General features: G+C 41.4%; 1 protein-coding gene across 1 annotated transcript in view; it reads left to right on the top strand.

Moving 5' to 3' along the window:
* The window catches only part of TMEM170B (transmembrane protein 170B), a 35,928-nt gene extending 9,114 nt beyond the window's left edge, over positions 1-26,814 (top strand). The window contains exons 2-3 of the mRNA XM_080932898.1: positions 14,004-14,174; positions 19,572-26,814. Coding sequence (XP_080789024.1) covers positions 14,004-14,174; positions 19,572-19,702 — 302 coding nt within the window. The 3' untranslated portion in view covers positions 19,703-26,814. The remainder of the gene's footprint in view (positions 1-14,003; positions 14,175-19,571) is intronic.
* The last annotated feature ends 368 nt before the right edge of the window (positions 26,815-27,182 follow it).

Raw genomic sequence — 27,182 nt, 5'->3', positions numbered from 1 at the left:
TCCAGATACTTTTCTGAAAGACTGCTATAGCTTTAATATAGAGCAGTTTTTAAATTACTTTAAATAACTTTTAACATTTTAAAGCAAATGAAACTGATTGTTGTAAATGAAAAACCAGTTTTTTTTAAAGATTCCCATTTACTATTCAGTGCCACATATTGTAATTTACAAATTTAAGATTATATAATTAGTAAGCAAGAGGGTAACTTAGTCTAAGTGAGTATAAACTGTATTGTTATAACTTGTAAACAGCAATATGTGAAGCAGCTGCTGACGGTCCCAGAACTGACTTTAAGAATTAGTGTTTTTCATCTTTTGAGAAGCAAAACCAGAGAACTCTTAGAGATTTAAGTAGGTTTATATGTTAAAGGAAGTTTGAAATGGGCGATGACAGGAAATTGTCTTGTGATTAAAAAAAGACTCATCTTTGTACTTGTCCATCAAACTCTGTCACTTATTTCTGCCTGACAGTAGCTCTTTCCAGTCTGATGCCATAGGCCAAAGAACTTCATTTAATATTTTTAGCATAGGAATACTGGCAGGCCATTCTAACCCCCCCCCCCAAAAAGATGGGGAGGGAGAAAAGCAAAAGCAGAAGGAAGACAAAAATCTTCTCTGTGACTTTGCCTTTTGAAGACATTTCAGTGTATATAGTTATCTGTCTGACTGCCTCCCTTCAGTTTTCCCGAGGGCGATACCCGCTGGCTTCCAGTTGAGTGTTGGTGAAGGTGTTTGTTGTGCTTCCTGGCCTGTCTTCTGTGGTATTTTCCCTCTAGGAAGCCTGCAGGCTTTACCTTACTTGTCAGTCCTTTCCTGCTGGTGTCTGAGTGTGTGAGTTGCCTCTCCAGAGTTGGTTTCTGGTGGTCTGTTTTGCTGTGGAGGGAATACCTTTGTCTGGTTTTGGATTCTGAGAATCTTGGATTTGTGGCTTGATAACCTTTTATTTCTGGTATTTCTGGACAGTTTCAAGCACTCTCCTTTGTTTCCTGTTGTCTCTTCTGGAATGCCAATTGTATAAGTTATTTGAAGGAACTTTGTAACTACTGAATGTATTCTTCTTTTTCCACTGTACCTCTATTCTCTTTTAGTTTTAATAATTTCTTTTAGCATGTCTTTAAGCCCAGCTGTCTCGTCTCTTGAGGAGAGCCCATTTGACGAATCTAATGTATTTTGTTCAGCTCTCTCATGGTGTTTACTTTTAATGCTAAGACTTTCCACCTAGGTCTTAACGTCCCCTTCCTGGTGATTTGCTGACTGTGCCATCTGGGTCATAGTTATATTAATTTGCTGTATTTCTCAGTGATAGCTATTCCTGTTTTAGGTGTATCTCAGTTTTTTGTTGTTGGATGCAAGATAGAAGGAGATACATAATCTTCATTCCTAAAAGAGACCAGCAGTGATCCAGGCTTAGTAGAGCTGGATTTGAATTTGGCTGTTGCTGTGTTTACCCTTGCTGTACCAAATGCTTCACACTCTCTGGATGTTGCTGCTGTTGTGTTGTGCTTGAGATGGGGCCTGAGTCGAGTTAGTGTTCCATTGACAACTTTCAGTCTTCTCTGTGTGCCTGCATGCATTAGGGGCCCGTCATACACTTGCCTGCTGCTGAGCTTTTGCTAGTAACACAGTGCTAGGCTTATTGTGTCCATTTCGGTTATGCTTGGTATACTGGGAATTTGGGCTAGAATCTTTCCAGAATCCCTGCCTTTATGAGCCATGGTGGCCAAACTTGACTTTTGTCTGTGTAAGAGTTTCCAGTCCCTTCAGTAGTAATGGACTCCTGTTTGGAGTAAAACCCTTAGTTTGTGGACAGTCTTGTGTGTCTCTCCTCAGGATACAAGTTTTTCCTTCTATCCTTCCCTATACTGAATTAACAGTATATTTTTGTCTCTGGAAGGAAACAAGGTTTTCTGCCCTCCTCAGTGGTTAAAGATGTTTACCCTGTGTAAAAGGATTCCTAGAGGCAAGCTGTTAGCTCCTGCTGTCTGGCCTAGACCATCTCAATCTACAGATAGCTTTTCTAGTCTGCCCACCACCCAGTCTTCCTAGGGCACACCCAAGAACAGAGCATGCCTGTGTCTCTTTTACTCAGAGTAATGTCATTTTACTCTGCGGACAGCACACTGGTTGGTTTCTTCCTTACTTACTTAGTTGGTGTCTACCTATGGGGTTGTGGTGTCTTTTGACTTTGTTGCCTAATACCTTCCTCATGGACTAAAGAGAAATTTTGATTTTCTGTAAGATATCTTTAAGCAGGAGTGATGATTCTTATAGTTTTCTATGCCCTAACTTCTGATTCAAATGTACTATTTGAGTAAACACAGATTTTAAGTATGACAAAACAGATGCCACATTTAGGTGAAAATGTAATATATAAGCTCAAGGTATAGGTCATATCTACTTGATGGACTTGACATTTTCCTACGTTTAGTTTCTTTATTTCTCATCTCCCGCTAACATTTGGATGGTTTGTAGATAGACAAAACATGATTTTCCATGTGTGTAAATCATTCACTCTTATCTACCCACTGATCCTTTCTAGAAGTCTGGATGGCTAGATAGAACTTCTCTCTTGTCCCTTTATCCAAGCTAGACCAGTGGTCCTCCTAAATATGTCTCAGGTTCTTCTCATTTAAGGCTAGTATCCAAGCTGACAGCATCTCAAAACTGCTCAGCTCCAGTCTCAGTTATCTGTATCCATCAGAGAAATGTTTTTAAGTCCAAGACATGACAGGGCCATTGCAATCATGAACACAACAGGAGCTGTGGCTATACATACACCACACACACACACACACACACACACACACACACACACACACACACACGGTGGGGAAGGAGGAAGGGAGGGAGAGACATGAAAATAGTAGGGACTGTTTGGGAAGAAGGGCAGTCAGCAGGAGAAGTGGGAGACGCTACAGCATAATGGGAATGAATATTATTATAATATAGTGTGTGTGCATATGAAATTGTCCAGAATTTAAAAATAAAAGACTTCTTCAGTTGGCTACCAACTTATCATATCTCCTAACAACTTTTGGCTTTGGTCAAACTAAGTTTTTCAATCCCATACAGTTGTGGGATTTGAACATCATATCTTAGAGATGATATTTCACTGTACGTGAAAATCACCTGGGAAACATTAGAAAAATCCCAGTGCCCAGTGTGTGATTGGCATGTACAAGGCACAAGACCCTAGGTTTAGTCCCCAGTACTGAATGACAACAGAAGAACTCTATTGTCCTCTAAATCTGTGGTTCTCAACTTTCCTAATGTTTTGACCTTTAACACAGTCCCTCATGTTGTAATGATACTCAACCATAAATTTGGTTTGGTTACTACTTCATAACTATAATCTTGCTGTTATGAATCATAATATAAATATCTGTTTTCCAATACTCTTAGGCAGCCCCTGTGAGAGGCTTGTTGGATAACCCCCTACCCCCATGGGTCTTGACCCAGATGTTGAGAACTGCTGCTCTAAAACAAAAATTCTTACCAATAAGTTATTCTTCACCAATGAAATGAACCAATTCAAGCTGAATTAAAGTAGATAAAGGCAGGTTTGTTGGGGGATGGCTCTCAGGCAGGTTCACTGGTCCCAAGAAACTAGGCCTGGGAAGTTGCTGCAAGAAGAAGGAAGAGTGCATAGGCAGGGCGAGAGAAAATGTAGAGACGAACAGGAAAGAGACAAGAGACCAAAATGTCTGGATTTTATAGGGAAGAGCTTCTGGGAGAGAGGAACCCAGCCCCTGGCCTGGAAAATTCTGGGCGGAGGATGTGTGCTAGGTAGGCATGCTCTGTAACAGGTAGGGATGGAGGAATGCTGGGAGAACCTAGAGGCCAGGTCTGGTTTAGTGTGTAAAATATGTGCCTCAGCCAAGTTTGTCCCAGGCCTGAATCCCCACACTTATATTTTGTAAGTAGTGAGTTCACTAAAGGTATTTGGCTGGTGGCCCATTTTATCTGTGTCACAACTGTTCCATCTACTATTGTAACATGATAGCATCCATGGATGGTCTGAACATACAAACTGGTGTTCATGTAGAATTTGTTATGAAATTTTGCTTTTTAGATAGCTAAAAATCTTCTTTAAATGTATAATTATTTTTAGCCATGGATTGTTCAGAAACAATGTGAAGCAGACATGACTCATAGGCTGTATGTATTTATGGGCCCTAATCTAGGGGGCCTTACCAAATTATGAATGCATAGCATCCCATAGCACAGTCAAAACATTGCAAGATCAGAAGTTTCTGCTGTTAGCAAAGCAGTGAGAGCAGTTTCTATGTTTGGATTCTCTAAAATGAAGAAAAAACCTGCAATCACTTTAACACAGATTATTTAAAAATATTACATATTTACATAAAAGTAGTAAGTTATGGACAGTCCCCAAATGTAACTTTTTATAGGTATGTTTTTCATCTTGAAGTATAGAGTATGTTGAATAGTGAGTTTTTATCTGTTTGCTAGTAACTTTATTACAAAGGGTTGTGTGTGTGTGTGTGTGTGTGTGTGTGTGTGTGTGTGTGTGTTGTGGGAATGTATGCCTGCTCATGCATTGGAGCCATAAGATGACATCAAGTGCCTTTGTTTATCACTGTGTCTTTGAGGGCAGAGTTTCTTCCTGAACTGGGAGAATATTTTCTCAGCTATTCTGGAGGTCAGTAAGACATGGCCATCTTCCTGCCTCTCTCTACCCTTCTGTGACCTAGAGTTACAGGTATGTGGGTGCTCAGCTTGTGTGCTAGGATCTGAATGCAGGACAACATGCTTGCATGTGGCAAGCACTCTTAAACAGCTCAGGTGTCTCTCTAGTCCTGTTGTTCTCTTTTGCTTTGTTTTGGAATTGTTTATTTGTTTTTTCACATGAGTTCTCTGTGTAACAGCCCTGGTTGCTCTGGCACTTGTTCTGTAGACCAGACTGGCTTTGAACTCACAAAGATCCTCCTGCCTCTGCCTCCTGAGTGCTGGGATTAAAGGCTTGTGCCCAGCCCCATTGTTCTTTTTAAGGACTAAGTGTTCACTGTGTGTCTAATGATAGGTCTCAGTCTTGTACTAGAGTATTTGAATAAACGTTTATGTAATTGTAGCCTGCTGTTTCCATTTGTGTTTCACATTATGACCACCGCAAGGATTTGGTAGAAATATAATCGATTAGGTCTTAACCTCCAGGGAATAAGTTGCTTTTTAGGTAATTCTCAGGAGCAGCCATTAGCTTAATTGAGTGTTCTATCTCCTTTGATGAGTTGAAAAATATAATAAAGCCTAATTTTTAAAAATTATATTTCTAGTATAAATGTTCAGACGTCTTTTAGACTATGTTCAATAGTGAGCACTCTAAAATACTGTTACTATCACTCATCTTATGTATCTGAGACCAAGTTTTTGGTAGGTCTCTAAGAAGCAGGATCATCCAGTGTCTGCCTTCTCTGATGTTTTTACTCAGTGATTTCTAGGTGTCTCAAGAGATTAATTTATCATAAGCTGTGTTTGTTCAGATTAAAAACAAAAGCATACAAGATACGGAGTGAAGTGACTTGGTAACCAGGGCTGATTGGTGGTTACAGTAGTGAGCAAGCTGTTCTAGTATTGTTTGGAACTAGAGTACATTCTCATTCTCTCAGTCTCACCAGAAAGTAAGCAGACACGCTGCAATGGCCCAGACGAATTACTTTAAGGGGAAGGTAGCCCTGCCTGTGGCAAATGACTAGGAAAGCTGTGTCCTGTTCTGGGAGAAAACATGTCTCTTCCAGTGAGTTGTTGTGATTATTGCATGAAGCACTTCAAAGTGTTTACTTCATGTATTGTAATTTTTAGCTGTTTGTTTTATATTTTATTTAGCATCTGCAGTGTCACCTGGTGTGGCCTTTGTTGCTTAGATGGAGGAGCTTGGTGGGAGATGGACAGACAGAAGTAAGGGTGGGATGGGTTGGGGTGGGGTGGGTCTACATGTTCACATTAGCTGTGTAGTTTAAACAATTGCCTCCATCCAGTTCTCCCAGTTTGCTAGTTACACTTTCTGTCTCTGAGATAGTGGACATGCTGCTGTCAGCTACCTTTGATACAGCACAGTGGTCCAGGTCAGTGCTCACACATCAGCACAGTGGTCCAGGTCAGTGCTCACACATCAGCACAGTGGTCCAGGTCAGTGCTCACACATCAGCACAGTGGTCCAGGTCAGTGCTCACACATCAGCACAGTGGTCCAGGTTAGTGCTCACACATCAGCACAGTGGTCCAGGTCAGTGCTCACACATCAGCACAGTGGTCCAGGTCAGTGCTCACACATCAGCACAGTGGTCCAGGTCAGTGCTCACACATCAGCAAATCCAGATTTGGTTAAGCTCAGAAAGGGGAATGGGGGATTTTAGGGTCGTGAATACTGCCTGTCAGCCAGTTATTGGATATTTGAAAATTGTTGATGAACATTCTGATCAGGCTTTGCTACCTATTTTGCAATGCATAGTTTAGGCTAATCCTACCATTGATGGATTTGTGGGCCTTGTGAATTGGTTTTCAACATGCTCCCTGTTCTTAATGATCTCTCTGTTTTGGATGTTATAAGACCCAAAACATGAAGCACGGTTGGATCAAATGTAAAGCAAAATGTAAGACTGTGGGGAGCAGAGGAAGCTAAGTGTGTAAAATCATGAGTGATTGTATGTTTTGAAATGAGCTGCCCATGTCAAGGACCAAAGCCTCACACACTGAATCCCATTGGAAATGGGCAAGCTTTTCCTCAAGGGAGTCTCAGAGGGTTAGCAAAGCCTTCCTCTGGTTCAAATGTGAATGTTGATCCTATATGCAGAAAAAATTGGCCTAGCTTGCCTGCCCCTGATATTTGACTCCTGAAGACTTCCTACTGTCTTCCCAGTAAACCTGCCCCTTGTTTATCTGTATGCAATAGTCCTGCCTCCCTGTTCAACTGTATATAATAAACACACTAAGCTTCTGGAGTACTGTGGGAGAGACTAGTCCTCCCAGTCTCGGTGTTTTTCCACCTGTCTGCTCCTTCCTTCATTCCTCCCTTCCTTTTTCCCCTCTCTCCCTTCTTCCGTCCCTCCCTCCTTCCCTTCCTCCCTCCCTCTCTTTCTCAGTCCCTGCAGTCATGCAGGATAGGCCCAAGACCTTGACAAGAGGACATCATATGTTGGGCTTGCATTTATCCAAACTATGTGCTGTAATCAAATGAGATGTACTGCTTTCAGCTCCATCATACTGCATGTCATATCAGAGCAGAATGTTGTTAGCTGATATGATGGTTTTAGTACAAATACTCAGATGGCTTTTCCAAATGAATACATTCTAGAGATACATTGTCTGGTGGATGCAACAAAGGAGAAAAGGCTCTAAGAGTACCCTCTTGGTAGCATTCTTCCTTAGGGCTGTGAGCGCCTAAGATGAATAATAAATATAGCATAATTAAGAGAGTAAAATGGAACCATGAAAATAAAATCATTTAACTTTGGGATGGTTTGCTCAGAGAGTTAACTTGACAGATGACACTGGACTGGACCTGGGACCTCATGAGGTTGTATTTTAGTGTATTGTTCTTTTGATAGCTTGGATCTTTATGAAACACTGAACTTGAGAAACTCCCTTTTCCTTACTAAGTGCATTTACTGTATAGAGGTAATATATTTAGTGAGTAAATAATCTCACTTTTATGTTAGATAACCCTGTGTCCATGTGTTAACTGTAGTCAGGAATTGCTCCCTTGTATTACAAGAACATGGAAGAGGACCTGGGGGTAAGAAAATGTGTTCAGTTTTCCTTAGTTTGCTGGTACGGGAGTGTTTGTGACAACCATGAGATTGTGCTGGCCCAGAGTGGAATGTGGAAGGAGCTTACTGGTGACACCTCCTTCCTCACATTTCACTTTGTTGGGCTCACTTTGAGGAAGTATATATACATCCTTAATATACAGATATCTGCTGAACTAGCCAAACTTCTTTATTCTTAATGGAATTTGTAATTGAAGCTGTTTGACTATGATATGAAAGCACCTTTTTCCTTAATTATCAAAGTCTCTACCTTTAATTGTTGGGTAGTATGTGTGGTATTTTATTTAGCACACATTATCAAACATATCAGATGTCTCTTCCTTAAAGTGATCAAGTTTCCTAGTCCGTTCTGTGTGTAGAGGAGAGATCATGCTCCCAAGTTTGTTTTTTGTCTTGTCCTTCTCTTCCACAGCAGTGATAGGGAATAATATTTGGGAGGGAGCTGGTAAGCCTTTTATCTGGCTGACCTGATGGATGTCTTAAAAGCCAGTGTGTCGCAGCTGAGTTACTGACATTGATTCCGTCTGCCAACCATGCTCGGCTTCCTCCAGAATCGGGATGCACTTGTTGACATTTGAACACCTCTGTCAGTCTCACACACACACTGTGTGTGTGTGTGTGTAGTTGTATTCCTCACACAATGACTTACTGATACACAGTGAAGAGCAGCCCTGTTACCACGTAATATGTCTTATGTTGCTCTTTTGAACCTTTCTTCATTTTCAAGATAGTTTTTGTTTTTAATTTTTTGTCATTTATTGTCTTGACTTAAAAGTAAATGTTAGAAATTTACATTCATGTTAAACACATTTTAACTTATTTATCTCTTAAAATGGTGGTTATAAAAATAAACATATAATGAACCACATTCATTGTTTACTGTCACAGGGAAGACTCTGACCAGTGTAACAAGCAGTTCTCTAAGGCATCAACTAGGTGTCCTGTCATTGAGTTCACTTCTGACATTTCACCAGGAGTTAGCACCTGATCCCACAAGTCAAGGGCTCAGTCCCACAGGTTGTCGGCTCACTTCCAATGCCAAGTCAGCATCTGGATTATCCCCATACTGGAGGTTTTGGGGGGCGCCACCTGAGAGGCTACATGTTACTCAAGAAACTAGTCTTCTTTGGGCTTGTAGTCTCATGAATAAGAAGAATTTGAGAATGGCTCAGAGGTAGTTCAAGGATAATTTTATTGGAGTGTTTTTTTGTTTGTTTTGTTTTTTTTTTTTTTAATTGGGGAAGGCAGGCTGGGAATCTTAGTAGCTGTCAGGAGGAGAAACATGAGAGTTAGAAGAGGGAAAACACCTTTTGAGTTAGCTATTGAGGCCAGCAAATAGCCACTTGTCACACAAGACAAGGAGCAAGGTGTGTCTTCAGAGGAAAAGGAAGTATCTAAGGAAGTTTTCAAGGCTTGGGCAAGTATGTGAAGTGAAGGAAGAGGGAAAGTCAGAAGGGTAAGTTACTAGGTCCTGAGCAGTTCAGTTCTTATCCAGAAGCAGAATTTGTCTTTGATTCTCCAGCCAGGAATGCCAAGGGGAGTTCTAGTTTCTTCTCTCCTCTCCTCCTGAACGAGAACTTGCAGGCCATACATGAGCCGGTGATCCAGAACTTAGCAAGGCATGGTGCTGGCTTTGCAAGTGACTGCTCCAAGAGCAGGAGGTTTCTGGGAAAGACAAGTGCATTATCCTGTTAATGTCACAATTTCTCTCTCTCTCCCTCTCACCCTCCCCTCTCCTTTACATTAGTCTTCTGAGGGGCAGCCTCTTGATCAGAGGCCAGGGTAATTGAGAAATCCAGCTGGATTAACTCTCAGAGGAGGAGACAATGCTGAAATCTAACCTTCTGAACAGATCAGAATGCCATGTCTCTACCTAGGGCCAGAATAAATTATAGAATTAAGGCTCTTGTAACATTCCCCCTTGAAGAGTGGTACCTAAAATTATTTAGAAGATAGGCTGAAATTGGGGAATAGATATAAACTATTTTTACCATGGAAATGTACAGTCCTAGCTCCAAAGCTGCTCACCAGAGATGAATGTCTGGACTGGAGTTTGAGTCACCCACCCAAGCACAGCCTGCAGAGAGGGATGTTCATGTAGGAGGAGATAAGAAACCAGGACTCTTTCCTAGCATTTGTAGATGAAGAACCAAGAATAGTTTTTACTTCTGGCCAAGTACCAGAATGGAATTGTTCACTTTTGAGGACCCTGCTCCTAAACTGCATTGCTGATTGTTGTCTCCTGTTCTTACTGTTATGTTTGATCAGAGGTAAACTGTGGATTACCACCACTTGGGATTTGGTTATTACTAAATGACCAACAGTACTCATAAAGATCATATAATGTTCTTCTGTGACTGGTCAGTCCACTCAACAGATGTACTCAAGGTTCATCTAAGTTGAACCATGTGACATAATTTTTTTCTTTTTAAAACTGAATCATTTCCCAAGATCTCTGTGTGTGTGTGTGATGTCATTCGTGTGTTGCTGCACACTTGGGTTGCTTCTGCCTCCCATTTGTGGTGGATACGCTGGCATGAGCTTGGCTATGCCAGCATCCTTTTCAGTACTGTATTAGTCAATCTTCTATTGCTGTAATAAAATACTTTGACTAAAATGAACTTAAAGATGGCTTACAGTTCACATTTCTTCTACTCACAGGAAGCAGAAATAGAGAATAGGGCAGGAAGAGAAGTGAGTCTATATACTCTCAAAGTCTATCAGTGCTGTACTTCAGTCAACAAAGCTCCACTTCCTAAAGGTTCCTTATCCCAAATAACACCACCAACTGGAGATCAAGTACACAAGTAGATGAGCCATTGAGGCTTCATGTTCTTCAAGCCAGTTCTTCAAACCACCATATTCTGCCACTGGCTTCCAGAGGCTCATGGCCGTCTCATGAAACAAAAATGCATTTAGTCCAGCTTTTAAAGTCCCTAGATAGTCTTTCAGCAGCTACAGCACTGTTCAGCAGTTCAAAGTCCCTTCTAAGACACTTGAGATATTTTCAAGAAAATTTCTTACCTGTGACTCAACTGTGAGACTAAAAACAAATTATATACTTAAAGCATATAATGCCACAGAATATGTCTTTAAAAAATTCCCTAAGGGAGGAATGGGGGCATAGTGAGGAAATACCAGACCAAAGCAAGACTGAAACCCAGCAGGGAAAACACCAAACCCGTATCTCCATATCCAGGACTAAGAGTTTGAGTTTCTAAGGACTTAGTGGCTCCACTCCTCCAGCTTTGCTGCACCTCTCATTTGTGCTGGTTCCCTTGCTTTAGGCGCACCTCCTCGGCAGACATGGCTCTGCTATCTCCCAACATCTTGGGATCTCTGCCACAACACAGGCTTTACCAAGTTCACAACCACACACACACACACACACAGCCTGGCCTCAGGAACTGAGATGACTAATCTTGGTTGTCAACTTGACTGCATCTGAAGTAATTAAAACCAAGCAGCAGGGCAAAACTGTGAAGGATTTTCCTTGATTGGATCATTTGATATGGAAGATCAACCCTAAATCTGTATTATTTGAGGTTGGAAGACTTACTTTAAATATGGCCCCCACCTTGTGGCTTCCCACAAAATGACATTGAAGAAGGGAGCTTCTGCTTTTTTCACACTTTGTTTTGCTGGCAAATTCATCTATGGAGCTGTTTGGGCATTCCTTTGCCGGTATTAGAACGTACTTCTTCAGTCTTCAACTGAGTACGGGCAGCTCTCTAGGACCTTCTTGAAACGTGAGCACCAGCTTGGGACTGCTGAGACCTCTAGCCTTATAGACTGAACAACTACAGGATTCTTAGCTTTTCTGTTGGGAGACAGCTATTGTTGAATTAGCCAAACATGATAAATCCCCTTTTAATGTATGCGTAGATCAGTCTTTCAGTTCTACTTCTCTGGAGAACCCTGACAAATAGAAATTCTGGAGAAAGAACTAGTGGCTTTCTTAATTGTGCATCTTTCATGCCTGAAAAAACAGCATGTGGATGACACCGCCAGTTCAGTGGCCAGTGTGGAACAGACGCTGCCCTTCCCTTGAACCATAGTTGCAGAAGCTTCTATATACTGAAGCTGTGGAAAACCCTGGCTAAATGTTTGTTTTCTGGGAACAGAAAACCCCTTAGATTTCTTCTGTCACAAGTTGTATGCTTAGCTGGGAGGCCTTGCCTTCAGGGTACCTTTTACCCCAGTACAGAGCACAAAGATTTTCATGTGTAATGTTTATCTCTTGAAAAATCATAGCCTTTTTAAAAAGCAAATATCTTTATGGCAGTCTTATGCTTCCTCTCCAAGCTACAGTTTTTTTTTCTGCCCCACCTGTTGATTTTCTTTATTGTAGGCCTGCATCAGAGTAACCAGTAATAACAACATCACAAACTCAGAGCTGTGCTCTTGAAATTTCCTCCGCTTAAGAATTAGTCCATCTTCGTTCTGGCCTCATAGAAGTTCTCGGGACATAAGCAGAATACATCGAGCTTGTCTCCTTGCTTGCTTCCTTAATCCTTCCCTCTTGCCTTTCCTCCTTCTTTCCTAATTACTAAGTTGTCTTTCTCTTTTTCATTATATCCATGTGTGTACATATAAACAGAACCTGCTGAGTCTACTTAGTTTTGCTTGTACGTATGTTTTTTAGGCTGACCACTTGGTGTTGGAGTGCCAATTAAGAGATTCATCTCTGAAGAGTGGTTTTTCCCTCTCTGTCATTAATTGCCTATAGTTCTCCATCTAGTGTTAGGGCCTTCTGAGATTGCCCCATTCACTCTGGCATGCTAACTGATCAACTAGCTTTCTTATTGTTTACTTACTTTTCTTGTGTGTGTGAGTATTTTGCCTACATGTATGTATGTGTACCGGGTGCCCAATGATTCCAGAAAGGGGCATAGATCTCCTGAACTGGCATTAAAGACAGTTTTGAGCTACCTTGTTGGGTGCTAGGAAGAGAACTTGAGTTTTAACTGCTGGACTATGTATTGTCCCTCTCCAGCCCCAGCTAGATATCTTACGTAGTCTAGGAATGACTGTCCATTCAAAACAATCATCAATCCAGACAATTCCCTCAGACAAGGCCACAGACCGGTATGATCTGGACAGCTCTTCAGGTGAGGGTTCTTTTTCCCAGGAGACTCTGGGTTTTGTCAAGTTGACAGGAAAACCTAACCAGCTCAGATACACACCAAGAAATGGCATTGGATTTTATAGTAGTTCTGTTCTTAGGATTTTTTTTTTTTTTGAGGATCTGCCATACTGTTTTTCATGGTAATTGTGTGGTTACAAATTTTCACCATTGATGTCTGGAAAAATAGTCCTTACTTTAAAAAAGCGTCCCGTCATAATGACTTGACAGAAAGTACAAGTGAACAAACAGCAGAGGAGACCCCTCCTCACAGAGCGTTTGCGTACTAAAGGGGACCTTCCCAAGGGTGGCTACACATGGCATTGGCTTTTCAGTTAGAAGCAACCTTTCCTGAACTGGCTCACATGAATCTGGTGTTTAATTACAGAGAAACTGGGATGTGATATTCTGTATAAGGATAGTAATATGTCAGGCCTTGGAAGTTGTGGAAATATTAGCCTTGGTGGCCTCTTGTCATTGGTGGATCTCCTTCTGTTCTGTGGCCTGCACTGTGCGGTGAGGACACAGGTTTAACTTCAATTACCCAAAGATGGAGACGAGTCAGTGAATTCCAATCAAAATCTCCCAGGGAAAGGGAATGTTCAGCCTCAGCCAGTGCAGCTGCCACTTCTATTGTACACGCCTCTTGGATGTGGCCAGGGAGATGGAGTTACACCAGTACCGAGCGTCAGTCTCTATGGGAAGTGTGTGGATAGTACAAAGCCGCAGAGGTCTGGAAGAAAGGAAATGAAGGCTGGAAAGACATAATGGGATGTGCTCTGTCCCTGGGCATGTTAAGACAGCAATGAGCTGGGTAAATTATTACAGTGACAGGAGACAGGCTGATAGATATGGGATATGGAGACAGTGACAGTATAGCCTTCACCTTTTGAGATCATGGAGCACTTCTTCCATCAAGCCTTAATTAGCTTTAATGATAGTCACTGACTGCCTTACTACTGTGGATCAGATAGCAGACTTTTTATATACACTCTCTCACTCAGGGTTCTCCCTAGCCATGGATGCTCACCGTTTGCAGGCTGAGTCTTCTAAACTAGACTTGTGACAGGACTAACACTGTTCTTTCCCTTTCAGAGATGTGGTACTGGATCTTCCTCTGGGCTCTCTTCTCCTCGCTGTTTGTCCACGGTGCTGCAGGCGTGCTGATGTTTGTGATGCTGCAGAGGCACAGGCAAGGCAGAGTGATCTCCATCATTGCTGTCAGCATCGGGTTTCTGGCTTCTGTAACCGGAGCAATGATTACTAGTAAGTTGACTTGTTTTGTTTAAGGACATAATTTTATATGCAAATATTGCTTTGGTAAGTGCTCTTCTTGTTGTAAAAGAAACAATATCTTTCATGTAGACTGCTCCTCAGCACTTCCCAGCATAGAAGGCAAAGGTGAGATGATTTAAAATCCTCTCCAGACAGAGAACACACTTCACTATGCATTTGCCCTGCGTGGATTTGTGAGGAGGCATTGGCAAGGGGCATTACTGGTTTAGTCTGAAAGTATTTGATAGCAGACGTAGTTTCTGCTGTACATATGCCCACTGTCTACTAAGGAAAGAAGGTGGGCACTAAAGTCCAGCAGTGCAGTTGTCACCGAAGAACTCAAAGATGGAGCTTATCTGCCTGTGACAACATTGCATTTCTTCTGTACCACTTATGACAAAATTTTTCTGCTTCAGGAAATGCATAGTTTTCTGCTGAGCTGTTCTGTGGATTTTCCTAACCTGTCACTTGCTTTTGTTCCTACTGCACCCTGCACTTCACAGTTAGTTCTGCTTTCTGGGGCTGCTGCTTGAGCAGAGCCCAGTTGCCTCCTGGAAGCACGGAAGCTGCTTTCCTACTGGGTGTGCTTATGGCTCTAACTTACTTCCCTGATGCTTTGGAGACACAGACTTGCACCTTGTGGCTGTCTTCTACACTGTGGGCACGCCTGCTGCTGCACTACATCTGTTTGGGTTCTCCACAGAGGACTTTTTGTCTTTCAGATGACTCTGGCAGAAGAATATGAGGAAGGACTTTGTTTTATAGTACAAGGGCTCCCTCTGTCACCTGTTCCAGAGTAATTAACATATGTTAACTAAAGAGGAGAGGGCTCTTCCTGTGTCTAATATGTTTTCTGATATCAAGACAGCAAAGAAACACTTGTGGAAAATAGTGATTTGTCTCTTTTTTTTAAAAATTCCTTCATTAATATTTGATTCCCTGGGTTGGCTTGTGTTTGGAACATTGTATGACTTTATCCTGTGGGTTTTTTTGTCCATTTGTCACAGGTTGGGTTTGAAACAGACCAGGCACAGGTCTAGTTCTTGGGATTCTCAGAGAATCATCAAGAAAAGACTGGAGTAAGTGCTAAAGGGTCTTGAAAGGCCACAGGAAACAATTAGATATTTAATATTTCCTTTTTTTTAAGGATTCCTATTGGTGTTTTGCCTGTCTGTATTTCTGTGTACTTTGTGCATGCAGTACACACAGAGGCCAGAAGAGGGCATAGGGTCCACTGGACTTACAGCTGGTTGTTAGTTGCCACATAGGTGCTTGGAAACTGAACCCCTGTCTTCTGCAAGAGTTAAGTGCTATACATGAACCTCTGTGGTGGGCTTTGAGGTATGTATGAACGTTTGAGCATCTCCAGGCCACAAATAGATACTTTTAAAGGGGGTTGATATGGGACAAAGCTTTTTAGTCAGAGATTTTGTTTTATAACTTTATGGAGTATATGAAAAGAAGCAAGAGAAAACTCTTAAAAGCAGTGCCTTCGTTGCCACACCCACTAATACAACTACCTAGACAGTTGTACTGTTGGCTGGGTAGATGGGATGAAAGAGAAAAAGAAGGAAGGAAATGGGTAGAATCAAGGAGGGAAATAAAGGTGGGGGAAGAGGAAAAAGAGCTAGAGTAGGATCTATACTTGTGTCAGGGTCTGAGCTAGGTGATGGCTGTGTGCTGTTCACTGTGGTGACATTCCAAGAGACAGGGACAGTCAGTGAGGGCTACTGTGGTAACGGTCTACGAGTGGAGGATGGGAAAGCAATTTTCTCAGGAGTTGTAACACTAACCTTGTCATTGTAAGATTGAAGGGTGTGTGGGGAATTTAATTCTACTGCCATTTATGTCTAATATGGCTGCATACATATAACCAACTCAGTTCCTTTGCAAGTATGATACATTAGTGAGTTTTAAAACTGTAACAAAATGTTTAGAAATCCTTGAAAATGTAAGTCTGCCACAATTTCAGATAAAAATTGGGTTCTTGGGTTAGCAAAAACACACAGAATTGTTTTGTTAGTAAATTTTTGACTTGTGTATTTTCTCTTTTTTGTTTTTAAAAACTCTTTTCCATTTTTATTTTATGTATGTGAGTGTTTTACTTGCATGTGTATCTGTGTACCACATTCATGCAGTGTTGTCAGAGGCTAGAAAAGAACATCAGATCCCTCTGGAACTAGATTTACAGATGTTGTGAGTCACCATGTAGGTGCTGAGAAGCAAACCCAAGTTCTCTGGAGGAGTAGTCAGTGCTTTTAACCACTGAACCATCTCTGCAGCCCCTGTATATCTTTTCTTATTTAGCTAGTTGGTGGCCTATACTTAGCTAAACATTGAATTCAGCAGTTGTTAGATATCCTTATCAGCACTATGCTGATAGGATGGGTATTGCCACATATCCATTACAGTTGTTACTTAGATTTTGTTTCCAAGACCAAGAGATGTGTTGTTGGGCTTTTTGTTTGTTCTTCACGTTCTGGTTTGTATAGATACTGCCCAGTTTGATTTAAACAGAGAAAGGATGGGTTGGAGTACTTTTAGGGGTGACTCAGTGTGTGTGAGTACTTGCTGTACTGAGGTGGTGCCCCAAACTCCCACGCAGTACCCTGTGTGTGGCCATGCAAGGCTGAAGTGCTAGCACTGGGGTGGCAGTGGCATTGGGATGGCCTAGCCACTGAGTGGCGAGCGTCCAGTTCAGCGAGGATCGCTGTCTCGGGAGTAAGGTGGGGAGTGACAGGAGAGGACACCCAGGGCCAGGATGCCTAGTACCCTTCTCTCACCTTTACATCTGAGCATGTGCAGTCTGCCCCTGACACATACATAAAGAGCTTGTGTGTGTGTGTGTGTGTGTGTGTGTGTGTGTGTGTGTGTGTGTGTGTGTCTTTGTGTATGTTTGCTTGCTTGAGACAGGGTTTTTCTTTGTAGCCCTGGCTGTCCTGCAACACTCTGTAGCCCAAGCTAGCCTGGAACTCAAGTATTTGCCTGCCTTTGCTTCTGTCCTTTGGGTGTGAGAATCAAAGGCATGTGCCACCACACTCTGCTTACAAATAAAGTTTTTAAAAAATGGGTTTATTTCTGTATTGTGCCCCATTTTAGCTGTCTAATCTTTTATGAGTATTTTAGCTATTCTAAAGATGTAGAGTGACATCTCTTGGTTGATTGAATTTGCATTTCTCTGTATACTGGTGAGTCTCTACATCTTTCTTCACTCATTATTCGCAAAGCTTTCCCTTCTCACTTGGCTTGATCCTGTGCTCTGCCTTGGTTGTACCTATCTCCTTCTTACTGCCTTACAGACACTTCTCATGTATTCACGCTCAGGGCCTCAGGCTGGTTTGGGTTTTGCAAATCACTTTTCCCAGCTTCTTACTGGTTCCCTTCATGTAGTAAGTTTATTGAGTAGAAATGTTTAAATAGCAATGTGATGTAGCCTACAGGGTTGCTTATTTGTTTGTTTCCCACTTAGTGATTATAATTTGGGGCATTAAGAAATTTTGTCTCATATCAGAATAAAAAGACACTGATATATATCCTTTATTTTAGACCTTTACCTATTATAGTAGTCTTTAATTCATCTAGAGAAGGATATTACTAAGAAAAACCACCATGACCAAGGTAACTCTTATAAAGACAACATATGGGGCTGGCTCACAGTTTCAGAGGTTCAGTCTATTATCATCTTGGCAGGAAGCATGGCAGTATCCAGGCAGGCATAGCACTGGAGGAGCTGAGAGTTTTTTCTACATCTTAATCCAAGACAACCAGAAGGAGACTGTCTTCTGCAGGTACCTAGGAGGAGACTGGATTTCCATAGTGGGTGGAGCTTAAGCATAGGAGACCTCAAATCCCCCCCACACCCGCCCACCTCGCTTTTTATTGGATGTAAAACTGTTTCCTCAGTAGCAGCTATGTGCTTTGCACAAACCCTAAACACCATCTTATAACTGATAGGCATGATACTTCTTGGTCACACTTTGGTTGTATTGGTGTGAGGAAATCCTGTGACTCTCGGTTAGTTGTGTTTAGGGAGAGTTCACAGAGGCCTGGTGCTCCAAAGAGGTGAGTGGACTGGTGACAAGCTAAGCATTAAGTCACTGAAGAAACAACCAAGTGTAGTCAAAGATAGAGAATTTAAAATGTAACATGTATTGAACAGTTACATGCTAGTAAGTGCAAATGTCAAAATGGGCTTAAGGAGAAATACCAATGAAACACTAACTTCAGTTTTAAGTCACTGAAGCTCTGAAGAGGCCCCCCCCATCTCCAGACCCAAACACGGTATTTAGGACACCCCTACCAGAATTTTAAAGAATATTTACCCTTTCTCCTTTCTAATCCAAACTATTGCAGAAAATAGAGTAAAATTTGCACAATTCTTGCTGAGACTCGTCTGACCATGTCAGGAGGGTTAAAAAGGTTAAAGACAGCAGGCATGGGCTTCTCAGTCTGAGAATGCTGTCCCTGAGTGCAGAGATCACTTGCTGACGTCTACGGCTTTGCTGTTTGTTTTTAAAATGTATATATTTTTATATAGGCATTTCACCTGCATGTATTTATGTGTACCACCTGTGTGTCTGGTGCTCATGGAGGCCAGAATATGGCGTTGGAGTTACAGATAGTCATGAGCTACCTTATGGATGCTAGGAATTGAATCCAGGTCCCCTGAGGAAGCAGTTGTTCTTAGACACTGAACCATCTCACCAACCCATTTGTTTAGAGAGGGTGACCTAAAACTCACTGAGAGCCACCTGCCTCTGCTCTGAGAGCGGTGGTTAAGGGGTGCCATGTGCCTGGCCCTTCGCATTTTCTTTTCTACTTTTCCTCTTTTGTCCCTCCCCTTCTCTCCCCTTCTCTTCTTTTCTTCTGCCTGCCTTCTTTCCCTTCCTCCCTGCTTGGTTCTGTCCTGGTTTTAAGGTCTCTCTTTGGTAGTACACTGAACCGCTCACTTTGTTTTCAAGTTTACAATTGTGATTTTTATTCTCTGCATTTTCCTTAGTCCGCCTGACAGCATGCTGTGAGGTAAGTGTGAATGGCTCTGCCAGCACCAGAGTGCAAACAGCCAGGGCCAGCTCCTATGTCTGCTGTTCAGGGCGTGTGTTTTAAGGGGTGAAAGCTTATTCCAGAGTAAAACATGGGTGGGAGTTGTTACTGAAAATATCCTCACATTGAAGTGATGGGGGCACAGTGTGTATTGTAGCATTCAGTTGAAAGCACCATTCTGGAACTGGGTGGCTCTACGGTCTGTGGTGATGGGGACCCAGCCCTGTGGAGAAGTGAGTACTCTGTCAGGTGAAGGTGGCTGAGGGTTTCTGCTCAGGTAAACTGAGAGGTGTCAGCCGTGCGTCAGGTGGTGCTCTGGGTGACTCTGCTCTGCTTCCCTCACAGGTGCAGCAGTGGCCGGCATCTACAGAGTGGCTGGGAAGAATATGGCCCCCCTGGAAGCCCTGGTGTGGGGCGTGGGGCAGACTGTACTGACACTGATCATCTCCTTCTCAAGGATCCTCGCAACACTTTGAGTTCTGAGGGAATGTCTTCTTAACTAAGGAAATGGATGTACAGATTCCAGGAAGGAAATGTGTTGTTAACCAGCTGCAATGAAATGGTACAAGCAGGACAGAGTGAGTCAAAACCTAGGGAAGACCTTGAGCCGTGTGGAAAGCCTGCCCTCTGGCGTCCAAGCGATTGCACTACCGCACTGCACCTTATGTGCCTCCATCCCAGGCAAGGTGCACAAGACACTATGTGAAGCTGCAAGAAAAAGCACCTTGTTTAGCTGCCAATCAGGTTAACATTGGTGTTGAAATCATCGTTCTCAACAGTGTTGTGTTAAGTTACAGGAACGTTTTGAGATTGATCTATGTGCCAAACTTTCCTTTCTGTTAACATTGATCATGTGACAGTTTGCAAGTGTAGATGTAGGTGAGTGCTGTGAATATACTTGACATGGATTCAGGCTTTGCTTTGTTATGTTAACTCCCATATGAATGTCAGACACTGGGCTTCAATACTAAGGAAGGTGTTTTAAAGTTGAGTGTTTCTGGGACTTGGGGCTTTAATATGTCTTGTGTTGTTATTTAATTTATGTGAAAACCACTAGTCTTCCTAATGGAGGACTAGCTGAGCTGTTCTGTGGACTCAGACTTGTAGGGTGCACACTTTTCAGTAACTTATACCTTTAATAGTTTCCCTCATATATCATATTCTATATTTATTGATCAAACCTTTATGAGTCAGACACAATGTCACTTGTGTGTCATAAAAATGTAATTTACATTTTTCTTATACATTTTGTAAGAAAAGTCTGAAATGCATGTTGCATTCTTCAACCCTTCAGACAAAGGTTTTTGCTTCCTGTCTCTCAGAGCACATCCTCCGTTCATTGCAGTGGAATTGTGTGCACTGTGTGTGTGTCTTGGACATCTTTGGTTCTAGAGTACTGCTTAGAGAGTGGCCTAAATTAGGCTCTGGGACTAAGAATGCTTCATTTATAGAAAAATAATAAGTACCTTACATAGGAAAAGCAGTAAACTCGCTCTGTGTACGTGGCAGTGTTAGAATCACGCTTCGGGAAGACTGGGGAACTGAGTAGCTTGTTTTCAAGTTGGCAGTTAGTCTGAGTACATCAAGACAGCGCAGAGCCTTTATCTAAGAAGGATGTTTGTGGTGTGACTTAAGCTTGTGTTTCTAAGTCATTACCCAAGTCGAATAGTCTGAGATCACATTCATTAACAGTAGAAATGTACTTTGTTTATAAAACCTTTTAGGAGGTTTAGGAAAACACACAGTTGTTTATTACAAATACAAGAAGTTGGAAAAGAACAGACTCTGGTTGAACTGAGTGTGTGTGTGTATGTGTGTGTGTGTGTGTGTGTGTGTGTGTGTTAATCGGTTGTAATTACAAATGTGATAACTTAAGAGAAGATCCATGGTAGAAATTATGAATTTATAGGTAATCTTTAAAAATAGCGTAGCACCTTGAGCTCTTTAACCTAACTGGTTTAAGACTTTTATTATCTATACCCCCTTTCTCTAACAAAAAGTATATATTGTCAGATTTTGGAGGAACTGCTTTTCCCAGTGTATCAGCCAACTTAGACTTAACTAATAATGTGGCTTGGAAATTTAACAACCCAAAAATCAACCGATAAGCAAACATCCTTAGAGATGTCAGAGAACAGGTCTGGAGTGGATTCCTTCTGTTGTGTCATGCTGTTCTTGCCCCCAAACCCCCTGCATTCTTTGTATTATTGCTGTTTTCTAAACTTAACACAAGCATCTTTTCAGATAACCCTGGTTCTCCTCTCCTGTTAGGCTGGCCTCTGCTCTGTTCTTGTCAGCAACTTGGAGCTTTGTGTGCCAGCGTGAGACTTACTGTCACCGACATTGTCTTGTGTACAGAACAAATGTTTATTTTGACATGGTTATTTTATGATCTAAGAAAGTGATAAGGAGCCCATCGTTCAAGTCTGTAACCCTAACCGTTCACTTGACACATGAGTATGTGAATGAATGGACCAAAGAGATCGGAGCTTGTCTCGTGCTCTGGGATGAAGGGTCTGTCCTGCAGTCATCTCCTTGCCAAGCTGATTTGCATTAAGAATTGTGTTTGTGTGTGCACTTTTAATTTGAGGGGCATTTTTAGTTTCTTCAGTTATTTCCATTGGGATTTGTGTAACTATGACTCTTGGTATTTTGAAATGCAGTTGAGTGGTGTGGATTGATGAGACTGTATATTATTTATATGGCGAAGTTTTCAAGAAGCTGTTTCTTATAGAGACAAAGTGTTTAATGAAATATACATATATATATACATATACACACAAGTATATCATTATATATATATAGATAGATAGCTATATATGAATATAGTCCAATTGGAAAGCTTTGTTTGATGAACATTTTCCTGTTCTACTGGAGAAATTGATATATTTGTTCAGTTAAATGATCTTTTAAATAGACTGGAGGGTATTTAGGGTTTTTGCTGGAGACCCTTGTTTTGGACCTGACAAAAGCCCTCACTAACATGTTTCCATTTTCTTAAAAACTCAGCCATAGATCAACAGTACAGTTTCTTCTTTAGCACCATGGCCTCATGGAAGCCGCAAGTGAAGCCTGATAACTTTCCTGGGAAGGGGCTGCAGGACATGGGCCCAGACACAGTTCCATTGGCTTCTCAGGAGACATGTTTAACTTAACTCCTCATGTATATCATCCAGTGTTAAAGTCTTACCCAGGATAGTTTCTTAGTATTTGCAGCACAGAATTCCATGGCTCCTTTTCTAAGCCTTCAGGGGATTTGTGTGTGAAAGAAAGGAAACAAGATGTGTTGTGAAGAACAAGGATAACTTAAGATTAGAGAGTGCTCTAGAAAACAGTGCTTCCAGGACCCTCCGTTCGCAATGCGGAAGGCTGGGCGGCCTCTTTTAATAGCCCTGGCTGGAGCTCGCTGCCTAGCTCAGCTTGGTGGGTTTTGCTTTGTAGATCTGTACAAGATGCCTGAAATAGAATTTCCTCAGAGTCTACCAGGAACTGGACAAACAATTTCAAACCCTAAAAAGTAGGAGTAGTACCTTACTGCTTCCTTTCTCCGTCCCGTGACCTCATTTTTCTTTTTCCAGCTCATTTCCTGAAGTGAACATTTCAATGTCTTAGATGTTGCTCTGAACTAGGAACATGCATCAGACTCTAAACCAGTGGGACAGGCTGGAGTCCAGGCTCTGTCACCTCGTTCCCTTTGGTCTGAGCATCATTAAACCACTCACAGCTTCAGGTCTCGCTTTGAATCAATACCTCCTGTGGGTAAACACCATGTGTCTGACATTAAGTGGTCTGGACAGTGAATAGAATTCTAAAGTTATATTTTGTAATACCCATTGGGATGGAGTTTTGTAAAATTCACCTTCATCCATTTCTAATTTGGTTTTGTATATTTAAAAAAAAATCTTTTCATATAATTTTGCTTTCATCACCTCCTTTTTGCTCCTTAAGAGCAACAGTTACCTTTTCTAAGGAGGAGTTTGGGGAGCTGATGGAGGTGCTGTGATAGCAAAATAGGAGTGCATTACAGGTTCTGGTCACCGCTGGTTAATGTAGAGGGAGTGGTGTGACCAGCATTTCCTCCCTGGCCATGTCCTACTTGCTCTTTTTGGTTTGACCCAGAACATCATTGACTGGGTCCCATATGCAAAGTACTGCCCTTGTGTTAGCTCCCACCCCTGGTCATCTGCCATCTGTTACTTTGAGCATTTAGCTCTGGCTTCTGTGTCCAATGTCACTGTTTTCTCCCCTCCCTCCCTCCTTTGCTCCCTCCCTTCCTCCCTTCCTCTCTCTCTTTATTTAACCTAAAAAAAAAAAAAAAAAAAAAAAATAATGACATTATTGTAAACTTGGGTAAGGAGGCTAAGAGCACTTTTTGAACTGTCTGCAGACAACAGTGCTCTTGCCATTGAAAACAGTTTTTAAGAATGTCTCAAAACAACTTCTGGAAACATCCCTATTTAATTTGTTAAAAGGCTTGAAGAATATGATATGGGAACATTCCCGAGGAATTTGAGGATGGGCTTAGATTACAGAGAAGTATGGTGACATTGGTTGAGTACTGGGTGGATTACTGATCCTTTGTAAAATCCGAGGCTGTGATCTCAGTGGTTAGACCTGACATCCAGCAGTCTGCTAATTACCCATAATTTCTCATCCTTTGAAATTGTTCAGGACATAAAGGACATTATTCGATTTTAAAATGTATAATACCATTGTAACAGGGAAATTCAAAGGGGGAAAACTATTAGAGAAGTTAATACACAAAAACAAAAGCAAATATGAAAAAAAAAATCTTTGTGTTATGCAAACATAATTCCTCCATCCTGTTAAGTCTCTAAAATACCATGGAGATAGTAGTTTGCTGATCCCTTGCTCCAGTGAATGTGAGCTCTACAAAACACGTATGCTCATGGTTCATTGTGTGTGGTGGATTTGTCCTTGAGGACCCTGATTTTTGTAGGTGATCCAGTGTGTAGGTTAGTTTCTGAATTTGCCTACCTTTGAATATAGCTAGAATCTGGGAGGAATTAATGTTTTATATATGAAATGTTTTCAGTAAGAAAAGAGAGCACTGGCTCTCTCTTTATGAGGGTAATGTCGGCACTCACCTTTCTGAGCAGGTTGAGCTGTGAGACAGAATCGTTTCTTAATTTAGGAGATGGGCTTTCACATTCATACATTTTACATATGTGGCACATGTGTTGAACATACATAATGACCTTTTTGGCTTTGCAAACTAATTTACTTAGCAGTTTCTTTAACAATCTCTCTTTTCCAAAGCAGATGTCACACATCCTAACTTAAATGTATACCGTTCTTGAGATAAGCTAAAGTGCTGGTCTAGAGAGAATATTCAGTGCCCATGTTTATGCTATTGTTGTCTCATTGAAAAGGATACATTGAAGGCACAGGTGAGGGTGAGGGTCGGGGATAGACAGTCCTTCTGCTGCCCCTGCTTTCTTTTAGATAGTACCCTGCACCCACACTTGGTGAGTCTGGGCTCGGTGATCAGGTACAGCCCTTCCCTTTGGGGATGCCTAGGTCTGTATTCCAACACTGACCATGTGGACCCCATGAACAGAGTACTTCCCTCTTAGAGGTGCAGTGGAATTCTTGTCAAGACATTCACTTGTTTAAAGGCTTGTCTAAATGAACAGTAGCTTGGGAATGCTGCTGGAGTTTAAAGGTTTGGGTTGGGTTTGTTGTTGTTCATGTTGTTTTCAGTTTTATATTTTTGAGATAGAGTCTCACTCTGTAGCCCAGACTGTCTTTGAACTTGTGATCTTTCTGTATATCAGCCTGTCGGGTACCAGGATTGCAGGTGTATACCACTGGGTATGGCTCCTCCTTTTTAAGTCAAAATGTTTACGTTTTATCACTGAAAAAAAAAAGTTATTGGGATGGAATAGTTTTAAAGCTTTTTTCCTCAAAAGAAAAATACTCATTTGCATAGTTTTTTTCTTAGTGTTTATGATAGTAGATGTGTTTTCCATGAAGAGATTTAGAATCACCCTCACTCTCTCCCTGTACACACCTTAATCGTGGACAAATAGGAAGCTACTGTCCTGTTCATTTGTAACCATATAACCTGGCAGAACTCTGTTCACCCATGGTTCCAGCCTAAGTATTAGCCCTGCCTTAAGACGTCCCAGGGTGAGGGGCAGCTTTAGTCACGTGCTCACATGGCTGTGTTTCAGTAGCACAAGTATAGTGGTGCAGCAGATAGTAAGAAACTGTCATTATCCACTGACAAACCATTTAGCTCAACCACAGTATAATTTTCTTTTGAAAGCTAAATGATATCTCAGTGCCTTGAAAGTTAAGAACCTAAGGGAGGTCTGGGGTTTGGCACCAGTGAGCTGGCTTTGTGCACTCCACCTGCAGGGAGATCCAGAGCTCAGGCTGAGCCACTGAGACAAGTCCAGCTACTTACTTGTTACAGTTCTGGCTCCATAGAAATTAGCCACTGACTATGACAGATGACAACTACTTTTGCCGTCCTTCACCACACGGGGGCATTCTCCTCTTTCTCTTTCTTTCTTCCTTTCTTCCTTTCTTCCTTTCTTTCTTTCTTCCTTCCTTTCTTTCTTTCTTTCTTTCTTTCTTTCTTTCTTTCTTTCTTTCTTTCTTTCTTTTTTTCCAAGTAAGTATGAAATTAGAAAAATGTAGTCAAGCAAATTAAATGATTAAATGTGGGGTTTTAAAGTTGAGTTTTATGTAACCTAGAGATTCCTGTGGACAGTGTTAGTTTAATATTGTAGTACCAAGACGGACACTTTATGTAACCTTTAGAAATATGTTTACCATCAGGGATTTATTTTTACAATAGAAATATTAAATGTACTGTGAAGCTTAAAGAAAGGAACAATAGATGTTGGAGGGTGATACTCAGACAAAAGTGTGTTTGGTGAAGTACCCGCATTATGTGAACATGATTTTCCCTTTTTGTTGAGACTATAAACTACACTGTATGAGTATGTGTATTGCATGTTTACATAAAACAATTTCATTTTGAAGGATTATTTAAACTATGTTTATATGTAATACCTAACAGGTTGTAAATATTGTATACTATTGATTTTTAATTTTATATGAGCGATTTTTTTATTTCCCAAGTCATGTACAAATCTCGTTGTGTATATAGCATAACTCCCTGGAGACACAAATTTTGCAGTGAAATTTAGTATTTTAATCGCAGTAAGCATCAGGTTAGTCTCAGAGATGCAGTCCTTATTTTAAATTATTTTTCACCACACATTTTCTTCAAAGGGCAGCAATAAACATATGCAAGTTATTTTGAGTCTTGAAAGTTGGCCTCCGAAGATAAGAATGCAGTTCAGTTCACTGCTGGAAAGAAGAGATGCACAGCTTACACCGTCTGCATCTGGCCCCAGGACAGCTTCCGAGACCCATCTGCACATGGCTCTCCTCTTTGTAATATACAGGGTGAACTGCTGAAAACACACAGAACATCTGTTAAACTGATCCAGCACTTCAGTGTCATTACACAGAATTTATTGGATTAAAGTTTGTAATATACAGTATTTTAATAAAGTTTCTGTATTCAATTTCATGCACTTATATATAAATAAACCTGTCTTTAAAAACTTTATACAGTGCTGAGCTCTCAGCTTGTCTCCATTCAGTCTCTTCTCATCTGTTCCCAGTGGACTCACTGTTCTCACTCCTGAGAAGTGTCATGGGGACACTAGCGTCTGTAAGACCCTGGGGTCAGCCATGGGAAATACGACTGCATAGCCTCGCTGAATGGCATTATGACCTCAGGAGTCAAAGTCTAGTCAGAATTTGGGTTTTTAAAAGATTTCTGAACGAGATGCTAAGCTAACCATTCTCTTGAGAAGGGAGCAGAATGTCACAGGACAAAAACTTGCCTAATTATACAATGTTGAGGACACACAATTTTCATGAATACTGGTGGGTTTTTTTTTTAATCTT

The sequence above is a fragment of the Micromys minutus genome (genome assembly GCF_963924665.1).
Source record: "Micromys minutus genome assembly, chromosome: 1".
NCBI classification, from domain to species: Eukaryota; Metazoa; Chordata; class Mammalia; order Rodentia; family Muridae; genus Micromys; species Micromys minutus.
The sequence above is the reverse complement of the archived record's forward strand: the minus strand, read 5'-3'. Positions and strand labels throughout refer to the sequence as shown.